The sequence below is a fragment of the Aethalodelphis obliquidens genome, unplaced genomic scaffold (assembly GCF_003676395.1).
Source record: "Aethalodelphis obliquidens isolate GAN/ISIS:26980383/991018 unplaced genomic scaffold, ASM367639v1 scaffold30, whole genome shotgun sequence".
NCBI classification, from domain to species: domain Eukaryota; kingdom Metazoa; phylum Chordata; class Mammalia; order Artiodactyla; family Delphinidae; genus Aethalodelphis; species Aethalodelphis obliquidens.
In genome coordinates this window covers 7,987,973-7,997,322 of record NW_020837974.1, presented here as the reverse complement: position 1 = coordinate 7,997,322, position 9,350 = coordinate 7,987,973, and the positions used below count along the sequence as shown (strand labels likewise).

At 61.6% G+C, this 9,350-nt stretch overlaps 1 protein-coding gene across 4 annotated transcripts in view; it reads right to left on the bottom strand.

Annotated features, from left to right (window-relative positions):
- Positions 1-9,350, bottom strand: part of CUX1 (cut like homeobox 1) — a 372,932-nt gene that overhangs the window by 6,806 nt on the left and 356,776 nt on the right. For all 4 annotated transcript variants that reach the window (XM_027126068.1, XM_027126069.1, XM_027126067.1 and 1 more), the window contains 3 exons: positions 2,998-3,125; positions 2,214-2,280; positions 1,388-1,500 (listed from right to left, as the gene is read on the bottom strand). In XM_027126068.1, coding sequence (XP_026981869.1) covers positions 1,388-1,500; positions 2,214-2,280; positions 2,998-3,125 — 308 coding nt within the window. The remainder of the gene's footprint in view (positions 1-1,387; positions 1,501-2,213; positions 2,281-2,997; positions 3,126-9,350) is intronic.

Here is a 9,350-nt window from a genome sequence, read left to right as displayed (position 1 = left end):
CTCACTGCTGTGGCCTCTCCCGTTGCGGAGCACAGGCTCCGGACGCGCAGGCTCAGCTGCACGTGGGATCTTCCCGGACCGGGGCACGATCCCGCGTCCCCCGCATCGGCAGGCGGACTCTTAACCACTGTGCCAGCAGGGAAGCCCTAAGATGGTAGATTTTAAGTGATGTGTCCTTTACCATGACTTAATACAAGTACATGGTAAAAAGTCTAGATTTTTAGAGCAAAAGGTAGACTATTATAAATACTCTTTCCTCCCTATTTGATCTAATTTGAAGACCTTCTTTTAAGGGCTGTCTAGCCTTCCACGGTGACTGTCCCCTGTCCCCCAGGTGCGTGTGGGTATTCCCTGTCCACTGTCCATGAAGGCAGCTGTGAGGGGAGCAGTCCTGACGGTCCTTCATTTGAAGCCTCTTGCTCCAGAGCCCACATCACAGAGGGTCCCACTGGATCTGGTCCATCCTTGTCACCGGACCAGCACTGGGCCTGGCCCGCAGTGGGCGTTCAGTGAATGTCTCCCTCCCCAGGACCGCAGCCTGGAAACCCCGTGGGGGAAGCTGTGGGTGTGGAGAGCAAGGGTCTAGACATTCCTCCAACCACTCAAGCCGTGACTCTTTGAGAAGACAGAAACCTTCTTGACTCCTCTTTCTACTGGGAGAGTGATCGGGGGACCTGGGCTGGCTCTGTGGGATGCAGGGGGTGTGGGGGGGTCTGCAGAGTCCCTAAGGAGGCAGTGTGTGTGAAAGGCTCACGTGCAGTCGGACGGTCACCTTTGCAGACTAGACTGCCCCTTTCCCTACGGGGCTCCTCCAGGAGGGCCACCAGCTGAGTGCTTGGCAGCCAGCAAGCTCTCTCAGACCCCACAGAGCTCCTGGCATCTGTACGCTGTTCCTCTTCATAGGGTTCAAAGACTCTCTTCCCTGGGACCTGCCCCTGCTAACTCCCACCTGACTGAGATGTTTCTTCCGGGATGATGGTGACCACCCCCAAATCGTCTTCCTGGGCCAGGCTTCTGTCCTGAACTGGCTGCCTGAGTGACCTTCTTTCCATCCATCCTGGCAGTGTTGGTCCCCTGCTTAAACCCTTCGGTGGCGCCCCAGCCTGGCACTAGGGACCTTGCCTGGTGACTCTCTGTTTTGTCCCTGCACTCCCTTCCGGCTCCTTGGCCCCATGTTTCCACTCACTCCTTTACCTTGAATGTCTGAATCTTCTTTCAAAGCCCAGCGTGGCATCACCTCCTCTAGGAAGCCCTCCCTGATTGCACAGAACAAATCTAATCCCACTGAGGTTTATGGTCTGTGACACATCTTTCTCCCCCAAGCTTGTGTGTCCTCTACGGTGTCCTCAGGTCCAAGGAGTGTAGGGGAGAGAAGGATGTGACTCACAGACTCCAGCTCCTGGTTCCGGGCCCGGAAGCGCTCCCTCTGGCTGGAGATGATGGAGAGCAGCGAGTCCACCTGGCCCTCGGGGAGGGTGCTGCTGGCTGGTGCTGAGGGTCCTAGGAGGGAGGGGACAGCGGCTTGGAGTAGTGGGAGGCACAGCTCAGCAGTGGGCCCTCAGGTCACCAGCCCCGAGGGAGCTCAGGCCAAGTGCCATGGGGTGGAAGCCACAAGATGCTGAGAGGTCGGGGAAGGGGGAGAGGGGCCAGGGGAGCAGCAAGGGGTGGGGCATGAGAATAGGGGCCTCGGGAGGGGGGTGTCCCTGAGATGGGCCCCTCCTGCCTGCACTGTCCGAGGGCCAGGCGCCAGTGACCCTCCCCTCGTTCTATACTTGGATCTGAGACCCTTGTATCTGTCAGACTGGGCCCCCACTTCCTGGGGGAAGCAAAGGGACACGGAGGGGACTGGGTACCCCCTACCACCGCCACCGTGTCCTGGCCCAGCAGCCCTGGGTTCTGGCCTCGACACCCAAGGAGGCACCTCCCCTCCAGCCCTCTGGCTGCATCTCAGGGCTGAGGCCTCCCCAGGGAGCCAATGCCCACCAGCCTTCTATGGCCTCTGGCAGGGCCGAGGGCGTCAGGGTCCCATGGTGGGGGGGTGAGGCCTAGAAGGGCAAGTGGGGGGCTCACCCCCTCTTTTAGGTTTCTGCTGCATTGCTGGCGTCGAGGCCTGACCTTTGAGGGAGGAGAGCGCTCTTTAGGGCCCAGGGCCCAGGCCATACCACCTCTTTTCCCTTCCCGCCCTGCCCATCACTGCCTAGGCCCCTCCTCACCATAGAACAGGGCGGTGGCCTCCTTGATGGGCTCGGGGATCTTCTCCAGGCCGAGCTCAGCTGCGCCCTGCAGGTGAGAGGAAGAGGTCAGGGGGCGCCTCTGCACTGGGCACTGAGCACAGCCTCCCAGGGGCCAAGCAAATAGGGGGCAAGGAGCAGGAGGGGCGGGCTGGAGGCAGGGGTTGGGCACAGCGGTGGCAGGACCTAAGAGGATGCCTCATGTGGGCCACTGAAGATAAGGCTGGGCCCCAGGTTCACCCCAAGGACAGAGCTCAGCGGTGGGGTTCACACCGGGTCTTTTGGCCCTGACGGGCGTCAGAGGCCAGGCGAACCGGGCCCTGCCAGCCAGCCTGCTGTGTGGCCCTGGGCCAGCCCAGCTTCTCTCCCTGAGCCCCATTTCTTCATCTGTAAAATGAGGTGGGTGATGTGATGACCTCTAAGGGTCCTTAGGGCTCCAGCCTTCCCTGACCTCGGGGCCTCAGGTCCTCTAGCTGTGAGATGGGTGGATAATCCCGGCCTTGCTTCGCCCAGAGCTCCCAGGGCAGAGGTCCAAGCCAGTACCCGGACGCAGGGGGCTTCGTGCCCTGTGCCCTGTGGCTGGGCATCCCGAATTGGGCCTTTGTGATGAAGTGAGCAGACGAAACCCAGAGGCTGTAGGTGACGGTCCCTGTGGGGCGGGGGGCGGGTCAGGCGGACACCAGCTGCCTGAGGAACGGGCCGTATCCAGTGAGGCCGAGAGAGCCCTGGGCAGGTGGTGAGGGGGCGGGGTGGGGGGTGGGCTCACCTCGGCGTCCGGCCGCTGGATGGACTGGATGGTGCTGAGGTCCTGCTCCAGGCGGGCGATCAGGTCCCTCTGCTCGGCTGCTGTGGCCATGACCTCAGTGACGTGGACCTGCAGCTCTGCACAGCGCCCTGTGCCAAAGGAAGACGTGGCCGTCAGAGGCAGCCTGGTGGGACCCGCGGTGCTCTCCCGGCTCTGTGCCTCCCAGCCCACAGCCTGTGCCCCTGCCCGAGGGACCAGCATTAGCCCAGCCGGCAGGGGTGGGGCACTCCTGGCATGAGCTGCTCATGGAATTCTCTGAGTAGGGGAAGGGGCCCATGTCAAAGATTTAGGAGCAATGGGCAGCCCCCTCCCCGGCTCCGCTGTGACCAGCCCCTCTCCGTCTCCAGGCTTCACTGCTTCTGTCAAGCAGGGCAAGGAAGCTGAACCCAATGAGCCCCAAGTTTCTTCCAGGGCTGATGCCCTGGGATAATGACCAGAGAGAGGCTGTGGTGGGGGTAGGAGTGGGGAGAAAGGTAAGGGAGGTGCAGAGGGGCGCAGGCCGGCCTCCCTCAGACCGAGCAGGGGCCGGGGGAGTGAGGGCTCCCACTGACACCAGACTTGCACGGCCCCCTTCAGCGCAGCGTTAGGGGTGGAGCAGCTCCCTCAGGACTCCCCTGGCCCACAGGCCTGTCCCTCTCTCCCAGCCCGGTGCCAGGTGTCTTTACAACAAAGCGAATCCAAAATAATTCTGTGTGGGGACTTTCCTGCCTTTCTGGAGGGTGGGAGATGTTGCCGAGTCTCCCAGCACAGCCCCCGTGGGCGCCTTCAGCTGCTGTCGGCAGGGCGGACGGCGGTGGCCTGGCAGCTGGGCAGACCCGAGTTTGAGGTCTGGCCCTGCTTCTGGTTGGCTGTGTGACGCTGGGCAGCGACTTGCCCTTTCTGGGCCTAATTTATAAAATGGCGACAGTAAACCCTGCTCAGAGCCGCGGAGAGGGTAGCAGAGGCCTGAGGCCTGAGGCCTGGAGTGCTGTGCTTTGGGGTAGACTGGGTGGCCACCAGGGGGCACTGTTGCCTCAGAAATGCCCCAAGGCCTCAGGCTGTGGGCAGTGCCAGGAGACTGGCCCCGGGCCCTCCTGGGCAGACTCACCCCTCACGGTGTGGCCTGCTCACTGGACAGCCTCACCCCCACCTGCTCCATCTCCTGGGTGCCTGCTGCACACCCAGCCCTTTACACACCTCACGACAGTCCCATCAGTCAGATCAGATGATTTCCATTTTACAGATGGAGGAACCGAGGCTTCCCGGCCTGGGACCGTCCAGACCCCAGGGTGTGCACCGCCGACTCTGTCTAAGCCCTCCCCACATCAGGGTCTCCCCGCTTCAGGCTCTGAGTGGATTTCTTCCATCAGACACCACTGAGCTCCTTCTGTACCTGGCGGGTAGGTGGTGTTGGCCGAAGTGAGGGGTCCAGTGGGGCTGGGGAAAGAGGCTGGAGCCGAGGGCAGGGCTGGGGTACGGGGGAGGAGCGTGGCTGGCAGGGCCGGGGCCTCCAGGAGCTTTAAGCAGAGCCCAGAGGGGAGAGGCCCAGAGAGGCCCCCCAAGTGTCATCACCCGCCAGCCTGGGCGACGGGGCCTTGGTGACCATCCCACATGCACAGGAGGAAGGTGGACGGGAGTCATGGTGAGGTGTATGTAGGGAGAGGGCATCACGATTAATTTTAAAAAATTAAAAAAAAAATTTTTTTTTTCCACCGTACCGCACAGCATGTGGGATCTTAGTTCCCTGACGGGGGATCGAACCCACGCCCCCTGCAGTGGAAGCGTGGAGTCCTAACCACTGGACTGCCGGGGAAGTCTGAGGGCATCATTATTAGAGGTGAAGGACCTGGACTGAGGGAGGCGACAGGTTCAGTTCTGGGCACCGGGCGTCCATAGGGACAGCCACAAACAGGACCACGTCCAAAAATGGCTCTGGGTGGACAGACCCCCACCCCCCCACCCCGGGGATGAGTGGCAGGTGTGGAGCCCAGAGAGGGCTCAGGTGGGCAGCCTCCCACCTTGAGGGATGAGGGCCCCGGGGACACAAGGGACGGGGTGGAGGTCGGGGAGCCCGTGGAGAGGTGGCCTGCTGCTCAGTCCCGGGAGGTGTGCACGCAGCGTGGTTCCGAGGGGACCCAAGCACGGCACAAACGTTGGCTAAAATGTCAGTGAGACCATTCCTCGGCAGGCCCCTGGGTAAGGAGCGGCTTGAAGCTCCAGGAGCCGTCCGTGGGCGGAGGGGAGACGAGGGGACATCCAGGCTGGGTTCCCTGCATGTCTGTACCTGTCTGGTGCTGGGGGGTGGGTATCCAGGTCCCTGCCCGGGCACACGTGACACCCTGAGCACGTGTGACGGCCCTGCCAGCAAGCCCTCTGTGCTAGGCTGCCCCAGCCAGTGGGTGCCAGGCCGCTCGCTTAGGCTGGTCTAGAGGGCCGGCCTCAGCCACTGCTGCAGACGCTGCCAGGCAGCAGGTGAGCCGCTGAGGAGACCTCCGGGGGTGCACGGCTGAGTGATGGCGGTGGCTGTTCCCCAAGAGGTGGCTCTGGGTGAACCTGAGGGCCGGCTGGCGTGCCCTCACGGCGCGTGCGGGGGTAGCTGCCCGTGGGGCACCGGGAAGAAGCCGGGCAAAGGCGGGGCAGCGGAGGTGATGGGGCAAGGCTGCGGGAAGGCGCTGGGTGGGCCCCGCCTCCCCTCACTTCCTTCCGTCTCCTCTGCTGGGGGCGGGAACGTGCAGACCCAGATTTGGGATCACGTCTCTGGGTGGCCACTTGGTGTCAAGGGAGGGTCCTGAGCTGGAGTCTGGCCGACCTGGGCTTGAATTCTGGCCCTGGGGCAAGGCAGTAGAAGGCCCTGGAAAGAGTCGTGACCCCCATTGTTGCGGAGAACCTAGGAGGGTAGGCCCGTGCTTGGAAGTGGCCGCCCAGATGGGGAAGGGGCGAGCCGCTGGGTGGTTGGGCTATGGCAGGTCTGAAGCGCTAGTGGAACGGCTAAGGGGACGTGTATGGCGGGGAGCGGGACCCACAGGCTGCAGACGCAGGCTGCGGAGACCTCCGGGTCTTGGGGTGACTGAGCGCCCAGCAGCGGACGTGGATGCCCAGAGCGTGCTGCGTGAGAACGGCCAGAACTTCTGGGGATGCTGACCTTTTCAGGAGTGTCCCGGAAAAGACCCGGAGAAGAGGTAGCAGGAAGCAGCGGGGAGATCAGGAGGAAGCGTGTTAAGACACCAAGTTGAACAGGGACCGTCAGTGAGTAAGGAGGGGTCACCGGGGTCTCAAGAAAGGCTGGAGCGTTCGGGCAGGGTCGTGGCGGAGCGGGGGAGCAGTAGGGGTGCAGAGGTGGGGACAAGCCCGCTCTGGACGGATGCCAGATGGGGGGGGCGGCATGCTCAAGAGATGCTGCAGGATGGAGTGTCTGCAACCCGGGGAAAAGCCTGTGCAGAGAGACAGGCTGCGTCTTGGAGGGGGAGGGGCAACAGAGGGATGAGCGCGGGGCTTGGGGCTGGGGTGGTGGAGAGAGACCCCTCGCCTCTGAAAGGTGGCCCACGTCAGGTGGGTCTGAAGCTTTATGGGACCTCGTCCTTCTGGGAGAATCCGGGAAGGGCTTTCTAGGGGGTGCATTTCAATTTCACAGAGGGGAGAAAGAAAGCAAAGCGACGTCAAGGTCAAGACTTAAGAAGACAGGACTACGACTGCGGGTCAAGGCCTGATTTCTGAGTGCAGGGCGATCAAATGCACAAACGTACCCCAATCGCGATCGGGTGGTGTCGTACCCAGGGCTTTCCCGAACACGGGGGACCCCTTTATTAAATCAGCCACCTGCGAGCCAGGCGGGAGATGTGCACTGTCTCTGTGCCTGGAAGGATCTGAGGGGAGGTGAGCCGCTAGCACACCCGCCCCCTCCCCACCTCTGTGCCCGGGTATCCCCACGGGCGGCCAGAGATGCCTCCCTGTGCCTGCAGATGCCAGCGCCTCGCTCTGTGCGTCCTCAGCAAGTCTCCTCCATGTCCTGCGGCCCTTGCTTCTCCCCACAAGCACACAAGCACATTATCCTCCCATCTGAAATGCACACCCTCCCATTCTCTTGACCCCACTGACCCCTCCAGCCAAACTCCCTGAAGAAGGTGCCTCGTCTCGAGTGTCCACTTCCGTAAACCCTCCCCGTCAGACTTGGACGCCCACTCCACCAACCGTCCTCGCCAAGGTCCCTGATGGCCTCACACCTCACTCCGTCCTCCTTTCTCAGCCCTCATCTTACTGAGCCATCAGCACCTGTTTCCAGGGAACTGTCCCGGGCCTCCTGCCCTGCTGGCCGCTCCTTCTCGGGTTCCTGTGCTGGCCCTTCTCCCCTCTAAGGTCTGAATGGTGCTGCGCCCAGTGCGCCGCCCCTGCACGCTTTTCTCTCTCCTCTCATTCACTCTGGCCACCTCGGGCGCCATTTATAAGCCGATGACCTTCCAATGCACGCACATCCCCAGTCTACGCCTTCTCCTGGGCTCATCCTCCACTTGGCTGTCTAAGTGACGTCTCAAACTTAACGGGTCCGAACTGAAGCCTGATTCCGCCCCCCCACACCGCCCCACAGTCTGCTTCGCCCCAGCAGGAGCCCCAGTCCCATGGCCCTCTGGGCTGAGAGGAGCAGAAGCAAGGCCATTCTTCAGTGGCTCAGACCAAACCCCTGGGGCCATCCTTGCCCTTCTCCAACACTCCTTACATCTCATCTGTCACATGTCCTGCTTTTGGCTTTCTCTTCCAGATAGATCCAGAATCCAATCAGGTTCACCACTGCCACCACCTGGTCCGGGTCGCAACCTCCCATCTGGATTGTGGCAACAGCCCCCGCACTGGCCTCCCTTCCTCCACCCTCACCCCTTCAATCTAGTCACGAAGCAACAGCCAGAGAGTCTTTTAAACAGTAAGATCAGACCACCCTCTGTCCAAATCCTACAGGCCCCCGCATCCCTCAGGGTAACAACAGCCAGAGCCGTACCAGGCCCCACCTGCCGCGCCTCCCCCTTGCCGCTCCGACCTCGTCGCCTCCCGCCCCTCCCCTTGGTCACTGTGCTCCAGCTGTACTGGTTTCCAGGCACGTTTGTACCACAGGACCTTTGCACTTGCTGTTCCCTCTGCCTGAAACGTTCTTCCCTTGGGCGTCTGTATGGTTCATTCCCTCACCTCTGTCAAGACTCCATCCACATGTTACCTTCTTAGTGGGGCCTACCCTGACCGCCTGTTTAAAACTTTAACCCCTCCACTTGCTCTTCCTGTCCCCTTGCCTTGTTTTACTCCCATAACACTTAGCACCGTCTAAGTGGCCATGTGATTCACTTATTCATTGATTATGTCTATCATCTTCCTCCCCCCACTAGAAGGTCAGCTCCTTGTTTGTCTCCTGCTATAACCCCAGCGCCCAGAGCAGTGGTCCACAGTGAACCCTCAGTGTGCGATTCGCTGGTGGATTCCGCCCAGCGGGGAAGCACCATTTCCTCTAGGTGGGAGGTTGCACAGGGATCCCCAGGGCTGCAGGGTCTCCCAGGTTGGGGCAGAGGTGGCTGGGCACAGGCGGCAGGAGCCTGGCAGGGCCAGCTGGCCTCTGCTGGACCCACCACCTGATAACTGCTCAGGCCTCACCCGGATCCCTCCAGGCTGTGCCCTGGCACTGGGCCAGCAGATCTGCCAGCGCAGAGCCCCAGGGCGACCCTGCACCCCAATCAGTGAGTGCATACTTGCTGGGGGGCTACAGGGGGTGGAGGGCACGTCCTCCCTGGCTGGGGCCCCCTCACTCCAAGTATGGTTGCAGACTCTGTCGGCTGCACCCGAATCTTTCCTGACATCAGAGAACAAGCATCACCTAGGGAAGCATCCCTCCAGACCTGGCTTTGTTCTTACGAACAGTACGGTCATCCGCCTCCCACCTCGCACGCCCTACCGCAGCACCGCGGCTTCCTGCTCCACTGACCCGACAGGTTGTCGCCCTTCTTCTGTGCACGTGCTGCCCCTCGATTTGGGTGTCCTCCCTGCCTGTCCATCACAAGTGCCACCTCCCACGTCAAGGCCACTCTGGTGAAATCTGCTAGCCTTTTCCCAAGTGCCCACCAACGTCACAACAGTTCTCCACAGCCCTCTGGGTTCTCACCCTGGCTCCCCACACGTGGGCCTGTAAATTGCGTACCCCCAAATCCAGCATCTAGGGCCATGGAGGAGATAGCAACACACCCCAAGGCAGCCACTTGAAAGCCCTTTGAAACACCAGCAGACCGACTGCTGTGGACGACTCACGCACTTTAATAATTACATCGTCGTGTCGCCTTACCCCGTATAAACCTGCAATTCCCCAG